The sequence below is a fragment of the Geospiza fortis genome, unplaced genomic scaffold (genome assembly GCF_000277835.1).
Source record: "Geospiza fortis unplaced genomic scaffold, GeoFor_1.0 scaffold659, whole genome shotgun sequence".
In the NCBI taxonomy this organism is placed as follows: Eukaryota; Metazoa; Chordata; class Aves; order Passeriformes; family Thraupidae; genus Geospiza; species Geospiza fortis.
The window spans coordinates 203779-229719 of NW_005054530.1; the positions used below are offsets into that span (position 1 = coordinate 203779).

The following is a 25941-nucleotide window of genomic DNA, read 5'->3' on the forward strand; positions in this document are numbered from 1 at the left end:
GAGCAGCCCAGGTGCTTCCTGAGCTCCAAGGCTGCTCTCTGGCACAGGGAGTATTTTGGGAACTGCTCTCATTGTGTTACAGCATGGCTTTGAAACAAGATGGCAGTTTCATTTCCTGCTCACAATGAGAGGGTTCATGACAGCTGACCAAAATATCTCGAAGCCCCATTCAAATCCTAAACAGTTTCTGCATAAAATCTTTAAATAAAGAAACAAACAAACAAACAAAAAGGGTCTTAGGTTTTTTGCCACCTTCTTCAACCAGATTTCTCCCAGATTCCTTTCAGGTAACTCCTTCCCAATCCTAATCCTTATACTGCTTTCCTGCTGCCTTCTTTCCAGCAGGGGTTTTGATTTTTTTTTTTTTCTTTTTGGCTTTGCAGGCATTTTCCTTGTTTTACATTCAGCTTAAATCCCTGATTTCATCCCCGACCATTCTCCCTTTCTGTCCCTGCTCAGAGCCTTGCAGGGCCTGAAGGGGCTCCAGGAGAGCTGGAGAGGGACTGGGGACAAGGCCTGGAGGGACAGGACACAGGGAATGCCTTTCTTTCATAAGCATCTGTAAAATCACACTTCTCTTTCACAATCAACCCTTTTCTTATTTCTGTGAAAACACCAAAGGAAACCTCACTGAAAAGTCAATCATATTCTCAAGAAATAATTTATTTCACCATGAAAAATGGTAATTGTTTTAAGATAATTAAGTTGCCCTGAGTTCTGTATTAGACTTTGCCATGCTGCACTGCTCAGCCATGGAGGAATAAACACCTGGATCCCTGAAATAAATGGACTTCTTTGGGTCAAATGCTTTACCAAGGGATTCATTTGTGACTGAAACACGAGGTGGGACAAGCTGACTGTCACCAGGCCAATGTGACCATCACACTTTCTCATCTTCACAACAGAAACAGCTGTGACTCAGCCCCACTCCTGTGCCTCAAGGTCGTGTGGAAAGTCTGCGTGATGAGCAATGTGATTTTTCAGGGGGTGAGTGGTGGATTTGAAACTGAAAATCCACATTTTGTCTATGAAAAAATAAAGATATAATTGGAAATGTAAGAACTGGGGGGCAGAGGGCAGGGTTAGATGAGATATTGGGAAGGAATTGTTCCCTGGGAGGGTGGGGAGGCCCTGGCACAGGTGCCCAGAGCAGCTGTGGCTGCCCCTGGATCCCTGGCAGTGCCCAAGGTCAGGATGGACAGGGCGGGGAGCAGCCTGGGACAGTGAAAGGTGTCCCTGCCATGGCAGGGGGTGGGAATGGATTGTTTTTAATGTCCCTTTCAACACAAATCATTCCATGATTCTCTGACATACATACATCACAACTACTGGTGCAAATACCATTCACTGTTAAAGCAAACAAACCTCCCTTGCTTGTGGTTTTACCAAAATTAACATCAAAAGTTGCATTTCCAGTGCAAATCCTCTTTTCACTTCCCTGCAAACATTAACTCACAGTCAGCTGGAATCCAAGAGCTCCCAACTGGAGTTAGCACATATTCCATGGACTGTGAACACCTAAAATTCTCTAAGGCACTTCTCAGGTATCAGCTGGGAAGGTGAGAGATGAGCATTTAAGAAAAACACTGAACAAGAGACCACAACTAATGATCTAAATCATTTATGTGGATGCAGAACTACACTACAACCTGAATTCCTTTCCCCCAGGTTTGATGTGCACATCAACACAGAGACAGATGGAAAACAGTGTGGGATCAGGATCAGCGGCTGTGGAACCCACAATGAGCATCTTCTGGAACACTGGGATCATGCGCTGAGCACGATCCCTCCAGCCACCCCCCTCTGTGGGAATGACCATGAGGAAGCCAAGCACACTCATGAACTGCCTGGGAGGAAAGTTCCTGTGCCCATCTGAGGCTGGAGATAATGCCATCCATGGCTGCCTTAACTGGGATTACAGAATATTTGCGGCTTGCAGCTGACAAGGAGCGGAAGTGAAACAATAGTTCTTTCACTTGCACAAGTCCCCTCTGCAGTTTTAAGGGAGTTTTACAGGATCTTAAAAGAATTGGTAGCACTGAAATAATAAAAGAGATTTATAGGAGAACATGGAAATCTCTGGTGACTTCAGAATTACTTTATCTTAATGCTATTTTTTCACTGAGGGGCAAACTTTCCATTTTAAAAAAGGAATCCCCTGGGTGCTTCTAAATCATTCCATAAAGTTGGAAACAATACCATGGATGTAAATTGATTTCTTACAGTGATAATATTGGTTCTGCTTGTTCCAGAGGCTACAGAAATATGTGCTGATGCAAATGGTACCCTTTTATTTCTACAGGACACAGCAGTGCTGGGATAACATTCCTGAGCCAATTGAAGACTTTCAGCTACTGTGTCAACTTATTTTTCAATTCAGACAGAGCCACCAGGGGAAAGAACCCTTTGCCACACACATCTTATTAATTTCAGGGCATAAAGCAAATTATTAACTGGAAGCCACCAAGTCCTCCATTTGGGGTCATTTTTATAAACACTGCCAGCTCCAGCTGAATCTCATTTATGCAAGTCATGTTTGGAGCCTGCACTTCCATTTGTTTTAAATGATCATTGAAAGTGCATGGGAAAAGTGATGGATGACTATGCTGAAAACAGAGAAGTCAACACAGCTTCACAAAAACTCCCAACCATTCCAACAAATAAAAACCAGGGCTCACCAGAACATGAAGGTTCCAGCACTGCTGGAACTCAAGCAGCTACTCCACTTAATTGCAGGAGAAAAAAAAAACAAAAACAAAAACAAAAACAAACCCAGAAAGCAGAAGGTTAAATCCCAAGGAGAATCTCCTTAGCAAAAAATGCTGTTTTAAGGAATGATAGAGTTTTATTATAATTATAAATTCAGGTTTAAAAGGGAGATATTGGTTCAACCTCTGCCCTCAGAGCAGGGTCAAGTATACCAGGCTGCTCATTCCTTGGAAGTCAGCCAGATCTCTTCCTCTATCAGAGTCCTTAAAAACAGGCAAGGGTGTGGAAAAGCCACACTTCACCTGTAATTTTATAAATCAACCTCTCAAATTAACAAAGCTCTGCTGTAACTTGTGTTGTTACTGTCACCCACACCTGAGCAAAGGGCTGTTGCAGGGAAATGATGTAACTGAGTTTTTATTCAAACCTGCCAAATCATCGCAAGAACTCTGATCAAGAACAAGAGCCAAATTACACAACTCCACTTCCTTGTGTCAAGCAAGCTGGAAAGTACAGAAAAAACCAGAAAAGCAGCCTGATAATTACAACAGGATAAAAGAAACCACTGAAACCACAAAGACAAAGCACCAGCTTTTGACACTGTTCTCCCTCCACCACCAAAGCCCACACGAGCAATGACATGAAATATTTCCTTTTAAAAGAGCTTAGATTAGAAATACCTGCTGCTACTCCTTGCTACCTTCTCCAGAATTTTTCTGTGCTCATAAAAAATGCAGCACCACCTGTAAGCTGTTCCTCAGCCCTGGCACAGGGTGCCCAGAGAAGCTGTGGCTGCCCCTGATCCCTGGAATTGCTCCAGGCCAGGTTGGAGCAGCCTGGGATAGTGGAAGGTGTTGGAACTGGATGGTCTTGAAGGCCCCTTCCAACCCAAACCATCCCGTGATTTTGAAATGGAAGTTTTTGTTCCCTCTTTTTTTCTCTATTTAAATAATCTCAGGACTGTTTAAAGTGTCCAGCACACCTGCTTTTCTTTTTTCATGTCAACATTTCCTCATAGCAAGTTGCTGTGTAAAGTCATTCCTTGAGGTAGTTCATGAGGGGAACTTACAGAATTAAGAGCACAGCATTAAAAATTATGAAGTTTCTAAAAGGATGAATAACAAAACAGTCCTAATTTGACTTCAAACATCATCTCAGACTTCCTTCTGACCTCAGTTTAAAGTAAAAACCTAAGCACCAGGCAGACAACTTATTTTTAAAAGGGTTTGTGGACTGTACTTTCACATTCAGGTGATGGCAACTCTTCCTAAGCAGCTTGTCAGGAAATTGGCAAAGAATAAAACATTACCAGGCTGTATTTAGTCAGTGCTTTGAGGGATTTTAATTTCACTGCAGAGATTGAAATGGACATAAAGGACAGATAAAAAGCAAGGCAAAAGGATTCAAATGTTTTCTGAACAGAGACCTAGAATGGCTTTGCTCCTTATTAAGTGCTGTAATTGGAAAACTAGGAAGGCACAGTAGGAACAACTCTTCATCCCACTGAAAAAGCTGGAAGCAATTTGTATTCTCTTTCCAAGCATCCCTGTTTAGTCTGTGATGGCTTTCACAGTTACAAACACAGCAGAGCAAATAATTTTTTCTTCTCTACAAAAAAATGATGCAAAATAAAGTAACATACTCTGAACCCCTGAAAACAAACAGGAGCTGTGTGCACCATGAACCTTGGTATGAAAAACCCCTTTTGCTGCCTGTCACAGAAAAGGAAACAGGGCCACAAGGTGGATTTGTGATTCATTTGTCACAGGACAGCACCACAGCAGCATTCCAGAGCCAGACACAAGAACAAACCCAGCAGCAGCTTCCTCTTGGGAACAGCCCAAGGTGCCTCAGCCCAGCACACATCACTCTTTCCCAACAGGCTGGAAATCGCTCCTGCAGGCACAAACCAACATTGAGGCTGCAAAATATCTCCACCCCTCCTTTCTCCAACACCAACACAGCCTTTCATTGGATTTTACTGTTCCAAAGCACTGAAGATCCATTCTCCAGGCTGGCTGTGCAGGAACTCCACCTGTCTCTGCTCAGCTCAGCTCACACAGGATGCCAGGACCAACCCTTGATATCCACATCCAACAATAAACACCACATGATTCTATTTTATGCCAAGTAAGACATCTTTTAGCCTACTGAAATAAAAGGTAATTTAATATAAGGAGAAAAAGGATGGGAAGAGGCAGCCCCATCAGCAGAGCTTTTAACCCACTAGTTATCAATGCAGCCATGTCAGAGCTGAGAGGAAAATCTCATGTTTGCCAGGGAAGTGAGCACTGTCTGCACATGCAGATGGTGCACAGGGATGGTTTGAGAGTGCTGTGCCACAGCTCCAACCCAAAGGCAGCAGCTGGATGCACATCATGGCCAGTGTAGGAAATGGAAAGACAAAAACTTCCACAGACACTGAAAGGTTTCATTTGCAGCCTTGCAAGAAGCTTGGATAGATGTAAAAATAAAAGTACGCAGACATTAAGCAGAAAAATTACAAACTTATGTTTCTATAGCTGTAAGTAAGAATATATCTTAGGTAAATAAGACTGTATTGAGTAAGATGGTGAAGGGTTTTATAATGTAGTAATGTAATTATTACACTAAAGTAATTACTAAAGTAAGTAAAGTATTTTATAATTACTAAAATTTAGTAAGCATTTACTTACTAAAGTAAGTAATGTATGGAGTAAGCTAAGAGTTAAATGTTATAATAGAATCCTATGTGTGTAGGTGTAATAGCAGTCCATTGGATAAAAGTATCTGCAGTGCAGCAGAATTAAGTCAAGGTGATAGGTTAGAAAAACAAAATCAACTTTGTGGCAACTTTCTATTGGATTAGAATGTTATATATTGCCCTGTAATGAAGAACCTTGTCACTACTTCAGGCTATGGCTGACTGCTTGCTCTTTTAAATCTCACAGCCTTTGAGGCTGATGTTTATTTGATTAATAAATAATTTTTAGCTCGACTCTGGTCCCTTCAATCCTTTCAATTAACACAGGGATAATAACTGGTATCTCCAAGATAATAGGCCAGGGACTGGGTGTGCTCCAGCCAAGCCAGCCCTGGCTCCCAGTGAGCCAGAGGCAAGAGAACCCACACAGCTCCATCCTAATTCTGGAAACAAGAACTCCATGAAAACCCAAACCCATGGAGAAACTGTTTATGGTGGATGCAAACAGCAACAGCCTCTGACACATTTGTAAATGTTACACACAGTAATACAGCCAAGTATCAGCTGAAAAGTTTTCATGTGTTTTTTTCTAGCTCTAAATATTATATCATTTTTGGGTAACACCTAGGAAAAACCAGGCACTGGCTGCAAAATCTGAACAGTTTGAGGAGATACTTGATGTGATTTAGAAATGTGGAGAGCCCTGAGCAGTTCAAAGATCAGCTCAAGGGCAGCTAAATGGGGAAACACTCACAGACAGCACGTGGCACTACAGGAATACCTAAGGGCTTACTAATATTGAGATAAAAAGCACATTTTCTGAATATTAATCACAACACAGTAGCAAAGATGTTTAGTTTAGACACTACAACTGCTTATAGCATGAAAAATATACTGGGTCACACTACCACTCAACCTACTGAAACAAAACCTGTGCTGGAAGGGTGAAACTCCCTCCCAAAATCCTCCCTTCCCAGGGATGTCACCTTGAGATTAGAAACATTGCACAGGTGTCTCCGTTTCTTTATCCTTCACTCCATTTTCCAGTTCCAGCATCTCTTTCAAAAATGGTAATGGCTATTCAGAGTTCTTTATTCTGTAGGCAGCAATTTCTTCCCCAGGTTACTGCATTTCTCTTTTAAACACTAATTTCACATGCTATTTTCTGTCTGGTCAACAAAAATTGACAAGATCTTGCTCCATTTCTCAGTCATTGTACATTTGCTTATACTGAATGATTCTTCACCTTCAATCGGTCACCTGTCTCTCCAGCTCTTTCTCCATTTGTGTTAATCATTCTGCTAAATAAAATAATCATTTTTTTCTGTACTTTATACAGTGTAGTTCCTTCAGGAATTGCAGAAGGAGAAACCAGGACCTGGCCAGCAAATCCCACTCCAGATTACAAGCTGCTGTTTCTGTGATATTTATTTATACATTTAAGCAGCTTCATCCTTCAATTTACATTAGAGCTTCTGGATGAACAAATTGGATGCTTTATCCTTGATTTTCCGGAAGATTTTCCCTCTCTCTCTCCTAAAATCTCCAGTAGCCACTCCAGTTTTGGGACCTCTGCCTTGCTCCAGAGAATGACCCCATTCCCAGGACACCTGGGTGTATTGCCCAGGGAATTTTGCTCATGGCCAACAGTGCAGGAGACCTGAATTTACAGCTCTTCATTAAAAACACACTTTTGTTTACCAGACAAAGAGACTCAACCACTATAAATATCTGAGAGATGCGGAAAAATAAACCCTGAGTGTTGTCCTTTCCTTCCACAGTAATTTGGCTGGATGAAAGCACTTAAGCTTTCAGTAAACCACAATTATTTATATCAAAGAATAAGTTGCAAGGCTTTTTCTGTATGAAAAATAAAAAGGTTCAGCTTGAGAAAGGCTTGGAAAAAAATTACCAAGGCTATTTGCTCATTTTTAAAAATTATTTCAAGCACCCTTTTTGTTTGTTTTTTTGTGAACCTATTCAATTCCCTTCTGGAATTGCTCCCAAGTAAGAGCATTAAGTGATGACAGCCAACCATGCATGTAAGTATGGAATTATCTTATGTAAGCATCAATTAATAATTTTATCTGCACCAGCACAAGGAAATTCTTTACAAGCATTTCCATGTAGTAAACATTTAGTCAGCACAAATATTCACATTTTACTAACAGAAAAGCACACACAGAGAGAAAAGCAGGAGAATTCCTTTGGTGCTTTTATTTTTTACCTCACTTACCTGCTTTTCATATCAATATTCCCCTCCCCCCCCAAAATGCAAAGGTATGCTGATAGTACAGGGATTTGTTATAATTCTATGCTATTTCTCCAATAAAGCAATTCAAAATGCAAATGACAGACTTCTAAGTCACCTTGCATAGAAATAATTTGTAAAGAGTAAATTCAAGTAAAGTTTGAAAATGTCAACATGTGAAATGCAAGCAGATAAAGTGAAGGAGATGATTTTACAATTTATCTGTAACTCTCAAATTCAAAGACACAGGATTAGTGTACATTTAATTAATTCTAGGGTGATATTTAAGAAAAAACAACTGTGAGCAATCAGATTTGAACTTTTTAAAGTGTTGTCATTTCCTCTGAATTCAAGGAGCTACTCCTGCCTTGGCCTGGCAAAGCGCCACAGGTGAGAACAAGAATGCTGACTGCTGTTCCCTAAAATCCATAGTCTGGAAACCAAGATATTTAATAACTCTAGCTCATTAATGACACCATAAAGAAGTGTTCTGATCAGACACAAAACAAAAAGGATTATGGCATATGGTACTAAAATAGGAAAAAAATCTCCTGTTTCCTTACAACAGGAAAAGACAGGGCTCAGTTTGACAAACCTGACTCCTTTATCCAAGGGAGTTTTTCAGTCAGGTATTTTTTAGTCCTTTATCCAACTGAGTTTTTCAGAAAGGAAGTGAATTAAAAAATGAAGTGATTGCTCAGTTTTGGGGCCTGAAAGCTGATTCCAAGTTTTTCAGACACCACTGCAGGCTCTACCTTCCCTCTCACTTGTGGCAGCTCACTGGAAAAGTCAATCCAGGACTTTGTACCCTTCCAGATTTACCCAGTTCCCAGTTGTGATAATTCACTTGTGGGGAATTTTGGAAGGAATTCCAGACGGGACCTCTGAGTTGTTTTTGATGATGGGGTTCATTTTCTTATCTTCTACACAGACAGGAAGGGTAAATTTGGCTCACATCTTCACTGCATGGCTCAGAACGTCACAAGACTCTCACTTACAAGACTTTTTAAGGAGTTATTGATTAATAAAACACTGCCAACAAGGATATTTATGGTTTTGACCCAATCCTTAAATATTTCATCTTATGGACCCATGCTGCAGTGCAAGCTTTATTACCAATCATGTTCTGACACACAAATCCACAGGGCTGCACTCTGAACTCCTTGATTACCTCTTTTATTTTTTCTACATCTTAAACTCCAAACTTTTCTTTTTTCTATATCTTAAACTACTTTTACTTTTTCTATATCTTAAACTCTAAAACTCTAAACTTTCCTTTATTTAGCTCAGCATGTCTCTGCTTTAAACTACAAATCCACATCCTCTCTAAGCTTGGAAGCCTTTTCCAAGGCCTCAGACCAAATCCTGGGTTTAATTCTTGGCTTACAGGCCCAAAGTTCTGAGAATTCCCTGCATTTTTTGATTCCACCAGGCAGAAATCAGCTTCCTTACCTTCATGATGTTCACCAGGTCAGTTTGATAGTAGCGATCCTGGTGGGCATTGGCAGCTGCTAAAGTGAGGAGATAATCATTCCTGGCGTGAATAGCCTTGGAATTGCACTCGGATCGTCGGGCTTTTAACTGCAACAAGTGAAAACACAGCTCACTAAGGGGATCTCTGTGACCAAGCATTCAGCAGTAGCAAATTAATTGCGTGTATATTGTGTTAATACAGTGAAAACTTTAGGGCATTTCTAGCTTTTAAGTCTTCCTAATGATGAGAGGATTCCTGATGGATTTTTCTCTCCTGCAATTGCAATTTCACGTGTGGTCTTCAAATAACAGTTTTAACTCTAATTAGATAAAAAATTCCTTGCATATATTCCATATATAATTCTATACTCTGCTCCAGAGAATGCTCTTAGCTCATCCTTTGTCCCACCAATTTCCCTTCTAAGCTGTCCCTCACCTCTACGCTCCAGACAATTTGGGGAATTTGCCTCATGAAATGAGCAGCAAAATCCAAGTTCTATACTCACCTTCACACTTGCCTTCTGCAAGCTTATTCTTGACTGAAAAAGACTAAGTTTGGACCTGGAACAGAAATGAGCAGAAGAAACTGAATGATTGCCTTACACCATTTCTACAAAAGTATTTTTTTGCTGTTTTAAGAGTGGTGGTTTAAAAAATAAGTAAGAAAACAAAATCAAGTCAATAGCTATTCTAATCTGAATAAAACTGCAGGATAAATCTGCTCCAAAACCCTCAAGCTCAAATTTTTGGTTGTTTTTGTTTGTGTATGATTGTTTAGTGTCTTCAGGTATTATAGGTAACTTTATTAAAGTTCTTTTCATCATCCCTCACAAAGACTGAAAAGATCTCAAAGGAAACCATCATTTCATTCCCTGAGAGCAATTCTGAATAACTTCTAAAAATAAAAATTAAAGGAAGAAAAAAAAGGAAAAGGGGTGTGGTGAACTTCCACAAGACAGGCCAGACTCCAAACCCAAAACATGTGTTACTGGTTTTCCTGGAAGGAAGGAAATCACCCTCTTTAGGATGTCAAAGGACAGAAAAAACCTAAAGCCTCCAAAATTTATCTCAAAAAATGAAGAACAGTGTCCTGCTGCCTCTCCTCCTCTAAATGGACTGATCCAAAATTTGAGATGTGTGGACAGAAAAGGAAGTCAGGAGGCTTTAATATCAAAAAAGTGCCAGTTCCATAGAAAATGTCAAATTAAAGCTGTTACTTGAACTTCCTTTCTAAACAAACCAACACAAACAAGTTCAAATTTCCTTTCAGGGTGTGCTTGAAATAGCTACAAGAACATATAGGAGCAAAATGCAAAGAAAACCTGGCAGAATCTCATTGAAAGCCAAATATCAAGTGCAAAACCCTAATAGAAATGTGCTTTTTGGGGCTGCAATTATTCCTGCATATGCCATTAGAAAAACATACTTGGCCTCAATATCAGCTTTCTCCCGCACCGCCTGAGCCATCTGTTCAGTCTCAAAATATTTCTTTTTGCCTTTAGCTAAATCTTTGACTGTCTCCTGTAGTTCAGCTTGGATCCTTGTCAGCTGGTCCACACACTGAAAAAAAGCATTCAGGAAAGAAAATATTACATTTTTTTTGCATCCAAATAATATTATCCTCATCGTTTTGCTGCTTTTTATGGTATTTTATAGGGAAGGATGCAGACTTCAAGTCACTCCTGGTCAATTACTCATGCAGGTCTTTTAAAACTGATCAGAACACAAAACCTTCTCTCTTCCTTTCTTTCTGCTGCTGTTTAAAGTGTTAGGATAACCCACAAATTAAACATTAAGCATTCAGAAAAGTTCTGAATGCTTTGGATGCAGTAATTAGTTGAAGCCATCAGAATACAACTGGGAAAAATCCAAAGGCAATCTACTGGAAGTGATACCAAAAAAATGATTTTTAAAATTTAAAACATGAGGCAAAAGCTGCCACACAAAACACAACACAACAGGAAGAAAAATTATTATATTCAGCAATTCTTCAGACACCCTGCCAGCTTAAGAAAAACCCCAACAAAGTGGGAAAGAATGTGTGCTAAGCAGGATCTAGGTAAGAAAACCAATGTGAATCATCAGTGTCTGGAATTAAAACTCTCTTTAGAAGAGATTACTAAAGATTTTCTTTAACCCAAACTGGATTAAGCACGCAGGAGATTGATAGTCCAGTGGATTTCTATTTAATTACAGACATCACAGGCTGGATGTGGTCAGTGAAGGCTCCAGCAGCACCCAGGGGTGAGTTAAAACCTTTGAGTCCTTCAAATACCACTCCAAAAGTCCCAGCTCTTTTCATATCATCACCATCCCCCTGGCTGCCCTCATTCCAGGTGCTGAACACCCCTGCAAAACACCTCAGCTCCTTCATTACACTAATTATTAATGCATAATTAATGTAACCTCCTTTGGGAGCACTGCAGGACTGATGGGGTGCTGGGATCCAACAATCTAACATTGACTTCCCCCTGTTCCACTGCTAAAAAATAACACCCAGCCACCTGGAAAAAACCAAGTGGCAGCCAACAGGAACTGCTGGTCTTCTCACCACACAATCCTGCTCTCCCTGAAGCTGTAAACTGTACAAAGCACAGAAAAATTCCCACTAAAGGCACTGTTTGATGTGTGCAGACCAATAAGGCAATGGCTCCAGAGGGTGCATTCCCTAGAGGCTGGTTTGGGAAGTGGTGGAAGGCAGAATTTGGATTTTTGGAGACCTCTGGGTGCATCAGTAAAAAATGAAAGGTAAAATAATTTGTATGTAATGGATGGCTGACAAAGAGCTAAAAGCCTGTGAAAAGAACCAGGGTTTTGCAACATCAGTGGGAATTTTGATCCCTAAAATCTCCTGCCAGCATCAAAAAATTAAAATATCAAATAACCCCAGTTGTTAAAAAGATCATTTGAGAAGAGTTAAATAATCTTGGTTAGCATCCCTGTAGGATAAAAAATTATCATTAGACTGGATGCCACTTTAGATGGGTATTCCCATGTAACCTTACAAGTATTTTGCTGACTGAATTTTAATTTTGATAAGCTTTTGTCTGAATGGAGGTCAGAACAATTATTGCTCTGTCCATTATTTATCTGTTTGGAAGGGTGAGAGGCTGCACTGTGTAAAACAATAAACTGGTTGTGTAGGAAAATTAATCCTGCCAAGTGGATGATAATTCCATGTTGTAGGAAAAGCATATCACTGTTGGAATACTCTGAACCAGAATACTGCCCTGATAACTGTAATAATTTGTTCTGCTGATTCAGAAGTGCAGGAATAAAGGAACTTCTATGACTTTTAAAAATGTAAAGATTCCACTTCTGCTGCTGACTCATGAACACTGAATTATCACCACTTGCAGAAGAATAAAGTACAATTATTTACCAGTAAGAATGCCATAAAATTGCCACAGCGTTGTTTGGAAAGCTTCGCATGAAAATAAAATTCCACAGGACAATAAAGTTAATTTTTCCCTCACAAAACAGAAACTGCACGTTTCTAAGAGCAGAAAAATTTGTTCAGAAACTGAGAGCTCACATAACAGGAACATCTATTTTAAATTTGTAACCAAGTATTTTACAAAAAACTCCTCTAGAACACAGAACCAGGTACGTTCTTTGTTGTCACGTTGTAACAAGGACAGATAAAATGTCTGTTGTTTGGGTTTTTTCTCTTTTAATAAATAGGACATCTTCCACTAGTCCAGGCTGCTCTGAGCCCCATCCAACCTGGCCTTGGACATTTCCAGGGATGGAACAGCCACAGCTGCTCTGGGCACCCTGTGCCAGGGCCTGCCCACCCTCATAAATGCAACAAGCAATTAAATTAATATCCAGCTCACTGGAACTACACTATTTTCTCTGCAGGGACAATTACAGATAATTAAAGAGATAATTAAAGCAGCTTTTGGAGCACTTACTTGTGATAGTGTTACAGGAGGTGGCTGGACAGTCTCCACTCTCCACCCTGGAGATTGCTCAAGCCATTCCTCCATGTTTCAGATGAGTCTTTTCTTAAAATCTGAACTTTTTCTAACAAAAACCACTTGCAATTGTCACTGCAAACCCAATGCAATGCAATTTTTACAGCACAGTGTGAGATTTGCTGAGATAACATTTGACCAACTGATATAATATTTTTAGGAGACTCAGTTCCAAGCAGTTGTAATTTGAGATACAGCTCAGAATTTTGATCCCTGTCCAACAAGGTGCATAAGATGAAGAGTACTATAAGATGAATCTTATACCTATAAGATGAAGAGTACTTACGTATCGTAGAAGTGCCACAATAAAAGATTTCAAGAAGCATCTTTTTCCTCAATAAAAATGACAATAGTTTAGAGGATTTCTTAAAGCACAAATACCTTCTTCAGCTGCTGCTCCTTAAAGCACCGGACACTCCTGGCTGGTTCAGAAATCAAGTTTTTATAGTTCTCACAGATATTGAGTCGGGACTGGGCCACCTGCATGGTGCCTTCTAAGAGTGATTTCCAAACTGAGTACATGCTCCTAAAATAATGAAACACAGAGAGGGTGTGGGAAGGAAGAAAGGGAGGTCACTGAAAATCTGGATTTACAAAATCTCCTGAACTGGAAGGATCCTCCATGAGGATCGGAGTCCAGCTCCCAGGCTGGTCTATGTGACAGCAGCACACATTTTTCCAAGGACTGCTTTTAAAACTAAATCTAAAGCACAATCCTTTAGGCTGAACCAGCAAATATGTCCACTTTCAACAAAACCTTTCATGGAAGTTGTAGCAAAAATAAAGATTTTCTCGCCTGTTCCTCTCTTGTGATTCAACTTGTTACCAAATGTTTTGGGTTCAGCACTTGGAGATGGGTAGGGAGGGGTTTGGAGAAGATCTCTGACACTGTGGGATCTCATGGGTGTTATGGGAGTGTTTTATGTACACTTGAGACTGATAATTCAGTTTCTTTCTTTCTAAACGCACAACCGAGGTGAGGGTGCTGAAAGTCCCAAACACAAAGCTGTCAATTTCTTCCTGCTTGAAATAAAACTTGTGGAAATACAAAGAAGACATTAAAACAAAACATCTGAAAGCTTATTACAAATATTTAAGAGGTGCTGTTCAAAGGCTTTCAGCAACTGAGTTATTTCTGGTTTCATGTTTTATCCACCTTTCATGTTAATGAAATAAAGTTTGTAAACAACTGTCTCCTGCTTTGCCTCCTCCCTGCTGTCAGATCCGATCTTCACAAAGAACAGCCTCATAAAATGAGATCTCTTCCTCTCTTTTCCTGTGAAACAATCCACACACTTATCCCTCTAGCCTTAAAGTTATCTACTAAAATCTATATTCAGATACAGGCATTAATACTCAAAGAGATGCAAATTACAGTTGTGGTCCTGTCAAGCTGTTTTGTTTCTCCCATCTTCCTAAATATTCAAGTCATAAACATCTATTTAAGACTAATCTCGGGAAAACAAAGCTTCTCTTTTAACTGGCAATGCTCTACTACAAAGGAAAAAGAAAAAATAGCTACAGAAAAGCAGTGATTCATTGTTAAGTAAAATAATGACACAAATTGAAATGATAAATACAGCAATTTTGAGATCTCCAACTGGTAAATTACCTATAATCACTTCGTTCCTCAGCTCTTATTCCAAGCCAGTCCTTCTTTAAGTATTGGCTAGCCAGCTTCTGAATGCTCTGTTAAAAGAAGGGGGAAAAATAGTTTAAAAAAAAGGTAATTAAAATATAATTTCTGCTCTTACGTCAGATAATTGAAAACCCAAAGAAGCAAACAATCTCTAGCTCAGCAAATGTACAAATTCCCACACTCAGAGCTGGGACTGTTGGAAGGGAAAGGGCTGAACTTGTGCCACCTGTGAGAACCCCAATTTCCCAATTTGTATTTCTCTGGATCAGGACAGGGGGCTCCCAGAATCCAGGAAACATCTGGATCATCACTTATGAGCCCACCCTGACATGCCCAGCTCAGATCATCCAAGGCTGCTCCCAGGAGGAGCCCACTACCCAGAGCATTACACCAGACAAGAGACTGACAAATGCAGCTCATCTTTAATTATTAATGTTAATTGCACCCTTCAGTCTCTGAGCTTCTTTTTGCACGGCCTCAGGAAATCAATAACAACATTTTCATACTCAAGGTCAGAAAGCAGCAGGGTTTCATTTATAACCACACAGGGAAGGGGAGCTGCTCCACACCAACCCCTCCTCTGGCTGCAGATCCCATTTTCCTCAATATATCCATATATACTCAATTTTCCTCAATATATCCATATACATCCTATTTTCTTTAATATATATCCCATTTTCCTCAATGTATCAATGTATATCCCATTTTCCTCAATATTTATGCCATTTACCTCAATATATCAATATACATCCCATCTTCCTCAATATATCAATACACATGCCAATTTCCTCAATATATCAATATATAACCCAATTTCCACAATATATCAAGATATATCCTATTTTCCTCAATATATCAATATATATCCTATTTTCCTCAATATATCAATATATATCACATTTCCTCAATATATCAATACACATCCAAATTTCCTCATATATCAATACATGTCTCATTTCCCTGAATATATCCATATATATCCCATTTTCCTCAATATATCAATACATATCCCATTTTGGGGACATGGGTTGGTGGTGGGACAACAGCTGGACTCCAAGTCCTTGAAGAGCCTTTGCAACCCAAACCATCACCACAAAAACATCTCAAGCTTTTGCGTGTTATTCTACACAGTAAAGAAGTGGAGATCTGGGTGAAAATTCCCTCTCCAGCTAAGAATCAATACCCCAGGAGTATTCTGGAAAAGCAATCCTGAGGAAGAGCCTGGGGTGAGACATCTTTGCCCAGTGTCATTTATTTACACTTTCCATACCACGTTTAAGATGCAACAACCTTTGAATTACTCCTAAAAAAAATTAGAAGTAGCTCAAACAGCACAAGATTTTATTCATGTCTCACAGCCCACACAGTGGTAGAAATTTATCACCAAGCTATGATTTGATCAATGTGTTCACATAGAAAAATTAAATGTTGCTAATAGATCACTAGAAGCACAGTCGTGCTCCCTCATGTTTTTAAAAAATGCGAATTCCATTAGGTAGCTGTTAAAAAATCCCAGCTAAAAGGAAAAACAGCATTTCCTTTAACCCTGGCAGAGCAATTTGTGATGGGATTTGGAGCTTCATGACATGCCTCCACCTGGTGCTAATTCCATGCTTCCACCATTTATGCTTCAGACTCCACTACAAGATCTGCCTCAAGATGCTGAACACACATTCCCCAACAGGAAAAAAATCTCACTGGCAGCTGAGGACAAGCTCTGCCAAAATTAAGATGCAAAAAAAGTCACAAGAGGGATAAATAAAGCTATTTTTGCCCAGAGAAATCCTATCACTGATGTCAGCAAATAAACCATAAACCCAGAGGGATTAACCATTTATTTCCAAACTGAACAAGCTCAGCAACAGAACTACTCAAAAAAGTGAAGAGAATAGGGAGGATAAGAGAATCATGGAATATCCTGAGCTGGAAGGGACTCACAGGATCACAAAATCCAACTCCTGGCCCTGCACAGTCCAACAATCCCACCCTGAGAGCGTTGTCCAAAGACTCCTGGAGCTCTGGCATCCAGGAAAAAATCAGCACAATTTCACACACACTCAGATTTGTATTTCCCAGGGCTGCAGCTCCTATTTGATGTTTTCTATCACCAGACCTCACCTCAAGTCTATTTATTGATATTATCTACTAAAGCCAGTTGTGGCAGGTATTGGGGAGGAAAAAAATGTTAAAATATTTGCTATAATACCTACAAAAGGGATCACCACTGGAAAAGGAAAGAGGGAGATGACCCAAATTAAAAGATCATTGTTAGTAGACTTTTTAAAAGTCATATTAACGATACTTTCCAAAGCAGTTGTAAGGTTTTTATCTGTAATAATAACTGAGAGGTGCTGGTGACAGCAGGTGCCCAAAAACCCCATTATTGATAGCAGAAAGCATGACAGACACAGCTGATGTAACACTGACTTTTGGGACTATCAGGCAGCCAAATTCAGGGCTGCTTTTCATTTAGGTGGTTTCGGTATCTTGCATCATTTTGATCCCTTCTCTTTATCACAGCATCTTTCTGACATGATTATTTCTTTTTTTTCATTATTTTGTTTGTTAAGTTCTCTTCTGGCAGGCAAACACTCCACAACAGAGAGGCTTCAGTATCTCTCTTTACTTCTTCTCTGGGAAAAGCAAGGTTACTCCCAATTAAACTGACTTCACGGGAAGTGTGGAAACCACTTTTACTAATCAACAGCTGCAAATTAACACTCTCCATCAGCACCTAGAAAAAGTCACAGTTTATTATGTATTAATTCTTGTTATCAGACCCATCCATTGCTGATGTGCAAAAGAGCTTTGCTTTATTTTACTTTTAAATGGGAAAAAAAGTGTTGGGAATGTTGCACTTTGTCATTATTGTGAGGTGCAAGCACTGTGGAAAATTCTGCTTTATTTCAGTACTGCTGGTTCTTCCAAAATAAATTTGACAGCTACACCAAGACTCTCCTGCCACTGTAAAAACAGCCTTTTGGCTGATATCAGATATTTTCAAACCCATATTTTTAGCTGTAAGAGAACAAGACTGTATGGGCCATTCACTGATGATCCTTGTGGGTCCCTTCCAGCTCAGAACATTCTGTGAAATGAATGAAGCGATCTGTGAGGACTGGATGAGGATGAAGGGGAATTGTCACACAGAGACTCCTCAAAAAAATCACAAAGGACAAAAAAACCCCACACAACCAAAATGCAGAATGTCTACATTTTGAAAAATGCTCCTACTACACAAATGAAGAAATTAGGTGTATCCAAACCAACAAATTTCAGGCACTTCCCCAATGCCCTCAGCTTTTTTTCTCAAACCAGTGAGATTTGACCCAACTTCAGGGAGCCTGACTCACTCAAACACAGCTACTTGGGCCCAAAAATTCAGGAGGGAGCTTTATCAATCACACAGATGTTTGCTTCACAAGCTTCAAGAGTAACTTGGAAGAGATTTTACACCCTTGCCAATCTCTTGGAAACATTTGGACAGGGAGAAGGGAGCAAAAATGCAATACAGCCTGTGAGGTGAGAACTCTGGTTCTTGAATCCAGCAGAACCATTCAGTGTCAGTATTAAAGTCTGGGATAGTGATTATTTCAAGTGATGTTTTATTTACCAGAGCTAGATTAACTATTTTAATGAGAATGAAGGGACTCAGGCAGGGATTCCAGGCAGGATGTGACGTGGCTCCACTGGCACCACAAGCTCTGTCAGACACAATTCAGAGGGTTTTAGGCAGCAGCCCCATGGCCAAATGAAAATGAAAATCCCTGGAACAGGCAGCACATGGACTTCTCCAGTGCATCCTGGCACTTCCCAAAAGGTGCCCTGACTGCTGATCTGCACTGCCTTTAACATGGTTAAATGAGAAATAAAAGAGGTTCCCCTGTGCCTGTGGCATCAATAGCAAAATTCCCTGGAAACATGAGGAAAGGCTGGTTATCAAAGGTGAAGCTGCACCCCTAACCATGCTGCTTCTCCTTCCTCAAGATGGGATTTTCCTTCCCACTATCAGATGATCCCAAGAAAATATGGAGTTTCATTCATTCATTTCTTCATTCACAATTTTGTTCCAAGCCACTTCATTTCTCTTTTTATTTTCAGATATTTGAAGCATGACAAGAAAGCAAAGAAAACAAAGTGGGAAGCTAAAAAATTCATGTACAGCAGTTAAATGTCACCTCAGGCACTTCTGCAATCAGGTTTAGCAAAGGAAACGTCAAAGCTCTTCTCATTCACTTTGTTCATTTGTTATGAAATATTTGTTAAAACTGTTGCTTTATTTGCAGCATCTTAATTCTGTCCAAAACAACTTGAATGAGATATAATTTAACTTTTCCTCTCCCAGCCCTTCTTAAAAAAAAAAAAACAAAAAACTGGCACTAAGTTTGTCCTTTTTTACCAAAGGTTTCACAGTTTTCAAAGACAACACTCACAGGGCTAAGACAGGAAATGATAAGAGGATAAATCCACTGCAGCCAAGCTGACTAGACCTAAAGCCAATTCAGATTTATTCATCAAAATATTCTCTAACCTATCATATTCCTGACCTTTCATCAGGCCAGGATCCATAGCTAACCTAGGGATTCATATTCTGTATTACTTGGCACAAAACCAGTGGTGGAAGTTTCTTTCTCTGCCTTATTATGAGTCTCTCTTTTTATGAATACCCTGACACATTTTAAGTAATAGAACCACTAATATTTCACTAAGCTTCCAGCTGCTTTTTTCTCTGAATTCTCCTCTCTTTAGCTTCCAAATTTTAGGATTTCAGGCATCAAGAAAAATTAATTATCTCCATGATGTGGCACCATGGCCATAACTTAATCATAGATACTTCCCATTCTGAGCAGGTTACAAACCAGAATAAATCCAGTTACACCAACCAAGCTCAGTATTCGTGTAGAGAAATTATTTTCACTTTCTAAATTACATATTTTGAACTGCTACATTAAGGATATGCTGCTATTTGGAAACATTCCAGGTTATTTTGAAGGCCTTTTGCTAAATGGCTCCTTTAAAAATGACTGTGTTGATGTTCTTATTGCACCATCCAGTATTTATCCAGTGAGTGTGTTTCAAGCAGCCTGAAGTTTAGGGACTCTCTTCTCACAATTTTTAGCTCTATAACCCCTGAGGAAGTACAATAATCCAAGCAAATAAAAATCCCCCAGCTTTCCAGGCACCCAGTGAGGAAATCTGAGTAAAATTCCTCCAATCTTTGAGCGTGAAAGTTGGAAAATGGCTGAAGATTTATTTTATTCTTCAAAATACAAGAAGCTCCTGTTTAAACCATCTAAAATTATTCCTTCTTATACTTGAAATAAATTCTCCTAGATTGTGAAGCTGTTCTACATAAACTCAGAGTTCTTTTTCAGAGTTGGCTTTCTTTAAGTCCCTAAGAAACTGTTAGAAAACCTCAGGAAGGGGCAGAGCCTCAGGTCGTGTTACAAGATATCAGGAGGTTTCCACCACATCACTTCTCCCTGGAGCCAAAGGCACATTAGCAGCTCTGGAGAAGAAGTTTGTTTGCCTTTTGGTTCAGAAGTCTGTGCTTCCTGAGCAAATCCCATTCCTAATAGATAAACCAAAGTCCTGGATCACATTTCAGATGGGGAACCACTGCTTTACACTGCTCCTTATAAACCAGATTTCTTTTCCACCCTACTGCACTAGACCATGTCATTTTTGGCTGAGTTGATTTTTAACTTGGAGGTAAACTTCTAACAACTTTGGACCTTGCTCTTTAGACAGATCTAAAGCTTAAAAATAGGAAAATTCATGAGGTTCCACAAGGTCAAGTGCAAGGTTGTGCATATGGGTCAGGGCAATGACAGGACACAGGGAATGCCTTCCCAGTGACAGAGGGCAGGGACAGATGGGATTTTGGGAAGGAATTCCTGGCTGGGAGGGTGGGCAGCCCTGGCACAGGGTGTCCAGAGAAGCTGTGGCTGCCCCTGGATCCCTGGAAGAGTCCAAGGCCCGGTTGGACAACCTGGGATAGCAGGAGGTGTCCATGCCCATGGCAGGGGGTTGGGATGAGGTGACTTTTAAGATCCCTCCCTGAAATTAAAAGACTGAAGAGAGTGAAGTCATGGCAAACAACCTCTTTTCCTCCATGTACAGGTTAGATTGCCAGTGTTAATTCAAAGTGAAGTTTCTCAGGACACAAATACAAAATGCCACCCAAATCCCACAGAGATGGCACAGCAGCACTTCTGCCATTCCCTCCAAAGAGGAACCACCTCGGAGACACCAGTGCCACATCCTTCCTCTGTCTCACACCTCAGCTGAAGCAGGACATGGGGACACATGTGTCTCCTCCTCACCACCATTTCTCGCTGGTTTTAGGGATCCCAGCCAGAAGCATCCCTTTAATGTGAGTCTGAAGGAACTTCTGGGGGGTTTTAACCAGCACTGCTGTCAGGTACAGGCGTTTTTCTTCTCTGTTTGAACTGCTAAGAAATAGCACTTTCCACAAGCACCAAACTGACTCCTGGAATGCTGATTTTCCCTTTCCCTCACTTAAATGGAACCTCTGTGTTGCTAGACAGAAAGACAGACAACAGGATCATGATGTGGAGCCTTGGGAAAAAGGAAAGCCCCAGTTATGACTAAAAAAAAGTGCAGTTTCTCAAATTCTCACCTTCCCCATAATTATCTCCATGAGTTCTGTTTTGCTGAGTGAGACCAAAACCAGACACTTCCCAGTTTTGTAACGTGTGAGGTGCACAGCAATAATTTCCAAATTTCCTGTAATTCAGATCTTGGGTGGCTGATGAAGGATGGCAAAAACCTCACCTTCCACAGTATTTTTTGGCTGGAGAACACTGTGCAGCCACTGCTCTATGAAACAGAAGGATCAGGATGGGATCTCCTAAGCGAAGTCTGAACTATGGATTAAAAATCCATATTAACCAGTTCACTTGCCTCATGGAACAAGTTCAAAATGTTTGAACTAGGTGAAAAAGCAGGAAAGCACTGGAAGAGCTACAAAGGGAATGTCAGAGCAAACCAGGAATGCTGAGTGACCTCTGTGTCTTGTTTCAAACAGCTAAAAAATATGTATTTAAGACCAACAAGTCATGGCTGCAACATTGTGGTTCTCTCATCTTCACCGTAGGACTTGGCACTGACCATAACAACAAAACATAATTAATAAACTACAGCACGTGTAGGGTTTGGTTTTTTTAAATAATGCCATTTAGGAGGATTCTAGTTTTAAATATTTACTATTTTGAGAGAAACCTTTCTGAATTTGTTTCATTCTCCAAAGTGCTGCCACTGAAGCTGCTCTGTGCTATTCCCTGGAAGTGCCTCCAGCAGGTCAGCATTTCCTATTCTGTGGGAACTTCTTAATTAAAGGTTCACATGATTACAAAGCACTGACACAGCTCCTGCTCTATGGAGCACAAAGCTGATTTTTTTTCCCACTCTAAAACATCTGGCAGATAACTCTGAAATTGGTTGTGCTTCACATAATATTTATTGATCACTTTGTAACAGTGGAAGTGTTACAAACTGTGAAGTTTATCATGTTGAAGTTTTAAAATTAATTTTGAATTTGGCAATTAGCTTTTGAGCTTCTATCTTTAGAATATGGAACCTGCAATTAAGTCAGGTTTTGGCATGAATTTAATTGTGTACATCATAATATGAGGTAAAAATAAAAATCAGCCTGAAAGTGCAACGCCATATTTTTAAGGAGTTCAGTACATTTTATCTGTCTGGCAAAGTTTACATGAACAAATTTTGCTCTGAAAGCATCATCACTACTCAGAATTCACTACTTACTAATTAAATAAATTTTTAAATTCCTATTTCTTGTCCATTCTGTTCGACACTAACCCCTAAAGGTCTACTTTAAGCTCTGCTGAAATCAACCCCTCTAACAGAAGATGATAATAAAAATTGTGCACAGCAGCCAGTTTCTACAGCTTCATAAACTTCCATAGTTTGAGACTAATTAGCAAAGCCCCTTTTCATCAAGTATTTCAGGGAAGACACAGTGGCATGGAAAAGAAATTCTGGGATGCTGCAGCCACACATTTCAAGTGTCACTGGTCCCACCACAGCCCCACAATATCCTTGATGTCAGTGAGTTTTAAGGTCCCATCCAACCCAACCCATTTCATGAGGAAAGGTTTGCTATTGCTCACCTACTTATGCTCAGATCAGAAAAATAATTAAATGCAGCAGAAACTCTACAACAGCCAGGGAATTGAATCCCTCACTCTGGGTTTGTTCTGAACCCCTAAATCCACACTAAAATACAGTTACAAACGTCAAGGGTAGAAGACAAAGAGACCTAAATTTCTGAAAAACAAATGAAGATGATTCACCTTGGCTGGACAACTCTTCCAGCTGCACAAACAACCCAAGAGCTCCCTGGAAATCAGGGAGACAAGTGTGCATGCTTCCATCCGCCAAGGAATTTTGGCACCACCCTCCAGTTATGGAAAACAAAGGTTTGGACTTCCTACATGAAACAGCTGGATCGATCAGGCAGCTTGAGGAGGAGCAGAGTAAGAACACAGTTGTACCTAACAGTTTCAGCATTCTAAGTCAGCACACACCAAAGCCACGTTATTCTTCTGGTCAGTAAACTTTGAGACTTGATGCAGGACTGGAGAACTCATCATTTCAGTGGAGAAGAAGAAATACTTTATTTATTCTTGGGAGAGGGGAATTGCAGCTAAGTGTTTTTTAGGAAGAATACACATTCATAGAAGAGCATAAAAAATGGTGGGACTGTGTCCTGCAGGGAAATACAGAAGAAAGGGGTAATCTCAAAAAATTTCAGGAAAAATCTGAAGCCATTTCCTCTCCTCCTGTTCCTGTTTCCCCCTGGCTGTCCCCTCCTGTCAGGGACTTGTGCAGAGCCACAAGGTCCCCCCTGAGCCTCCTTTTGTCCAGGCTGAGCCCCTTCCCAGCTCCCTCAGCCTCCCCTGGTGCTCCAGCCCATTCCCCAGCTCCTTTCCCTTTCCTGGACACGCTCCAGCCCCTCCATGTCCTTCTTGTCCTGAGGGGCCCAAAAGTGTCCCCAGGACTGGAGGTGCCTCAGCAGTGCCAGCACAGGGAACAGAATTTGGTTTGGATTTTGCTAGTTTTGGGTTTTTTTTGGAAAGAAGTCATTAAAACAAATTCCTTTTAGATCCTTGAAAATCCCAAGACTCTTTGAGGGCTTTTTTCCCATAGGAAAAAGTAAACAGTGCCCACAGTAGCAGAGAAGCCACAGGAAGGTTGCCATGAGAAGATCCCAGGTGAATGTGGCACATCAGAACCACCATTAATAATTACACTGGGTCTAGAGGAGATCACTGACATCAACATTCCCAGGCAAGGGGGCTCCAAAGCTCACATCCAGCTTCCCACAAGCAGCAGTGATTCCCAGGGATCACAGCCTCTGTAATTCCCTTAATTTATCACAGAAAACCTCCCACCTTTCCAAGACTCCACATTAACCCTGAAGTAATAACTTAACAACAAAATTAGCTAGTGCACAGCACATTCCTTAACACCTCATATATCCTACAGGACACAGGATGTGACATCCTCATTCCTTTAGCTGAACCTTTAAGGTATTGCCTTGTATTTTCAGGGATTTGCCATGGTTTTGTTTTGTCCTTTATAAACCAAACAGTAGCAGAGACTGAAAGCAAAATTTAAGGCTGTAGAACATAGTTATGCAAACAATACAGAATTTTAAGTAACATCTTAGCCATCTTAGAGTGTCTTTAATAGCATTTTATAGAGTAAATTTACTGTTTTACAGTATGGTAGTACTTTAAATCAAGGATATTATTTTTTAGAAAAAAAATCTCTATTTTCAACAGGACAGAAAAGCTGGCAGCAATAACACAAAGATGTTAAAGGTTGTGTTCATGTTCAAACATCTGTAGAAAAAAAGAAACCCTTCCACAACTCAGGACACAGGTGCCAAAGCACTCAGTAAGGGGAAAAACAGTCTATTAGAAAGCAATTTTTCTCTGAAGTCAGAAGACAAGCCAACCCTACAAGAGCTGCCAAGAACATCAGAGTCCAACTCGGTTTGACTTTGTTCACATGAAAAAAGAAAAAGAAATTCCTTCCTGCTCAGTTAAGAAAGAATTTAACAGGAACAGTTCAGAAAAACAAAAAATCATCACGTCAATAGAAAGCACAGACAAAGAAGGAAAGCTTGTCTTAGGGAGCTTAAAACACGCATTAATTCAGGCTCAATGTTTGCTAAGCACAGGTCCACCCAGAGGAAGGCTTTTTTAGAGGTTTATACACGATTTCCCACGTGCAACTTCTGGAATTGGTGTTATCAGACAAACAGAACGAGGCAGAAAAGGCAGTGCCGGGGGAAAGGAACCATCTGCTCTGCACCGTGCCGACACAATGGGGAAGGGCTGCAGTTTGGCAGCTCGGCACTGGGAAGCATATGGCACATTTCCTCTCAACTGGGCATTTGCTGCCTTCCCCCACCTCGTGTCACAACCCTCCCAGCCCGTGTGGGGTTCGTAGGGAGCTCTGTGGTGCTGCAAACGAAGGCACGGAGCAGCGCAGGGGTGTTCTGAAGGAGGGTGCCATCTCCTCAGATTGGTGCCTTGGCAATTCTTCTGATTTCTGAATGGATTGTGGGCTAATTTCTCACCAGAGACATGAAATGTCCTCCTATTCTGGTTTCAAAATTGGAAAATTTCCGAACTGCTTCCAGGGCAGGTCCCCAAAAAAGGGAGGAAAAGAAAAAAAGGAAGACTGAAGTCCAAGCAAATTAAGATTATCTGGACCAATTTGCTTGGGTTCTTATCCTTAAAAAAGCAAAGGCTCAAATCCTAGCAATTGGGATTTGATTTTGAATTGGGTCCTAGATTATTTGGACCAAATTTCTTTGGGTTCTTATTCTTAAAACAGCAAAGGCAATCTTTAGTTTGTGTATTTACTGATATTTACGAGAGAAGCTCTTGAGCCACAAGTTTATTCGTATATTAATAAAATAAATCAGAGAAGCCTGAAATTCCAAGTCCATGCAGGTAACAAATATATTTTAACATAAAATTAGCCAAGAACAGGGCTGAAATGAGGTCCTTGGAAATGGGTTTGTATTTCACACATGAGTTTTAAGAGACAACACCTCAGGTGGTGCTGTCCAGCTTGTTTAGAACAAGGTTTTGCTACGATGATAAATGGAAGCTCTCCATTACAGTTCCAGATCAGCAAATTA

General features: G+C 40.3%; 1 protein-coding gene across 2 annotated transcripts in view; it reads right to left on the minus strand.

Annotated features, from left to right (window-relative positions):
* Positions 1–25941, minus strand: part of FCHSD2 (FCH and double SH3 domains 2) — a 118110-nt gene that overhangs the window by 45081 nt on the left and 47088 nt on the right. For both annotated transcript variants that reach the window (XM_014310423.2, XM_031063770.1), the window contains exons 3-7: positions 14709–14785; positions 13478–13622; positions 10543–10676; positions 9623–9677; positions 9096–9224 (exon numbers count right to left, since the gene is read on the minus strand). In XM_014310423.2, coding sequence (XP_014165898.1) covers positions 9096–9224; positions 9623–9677; positions 10543–10676; positions 13478–13622; positions 14709–14785 — 540 coding nt within the window. The remainder of the gene's footprint in view (positions 1–9095; positions 9225–9622; positions 9678–10542; positions 10677–13477; positions 13623–14708; positions 14786–25941) is intronic.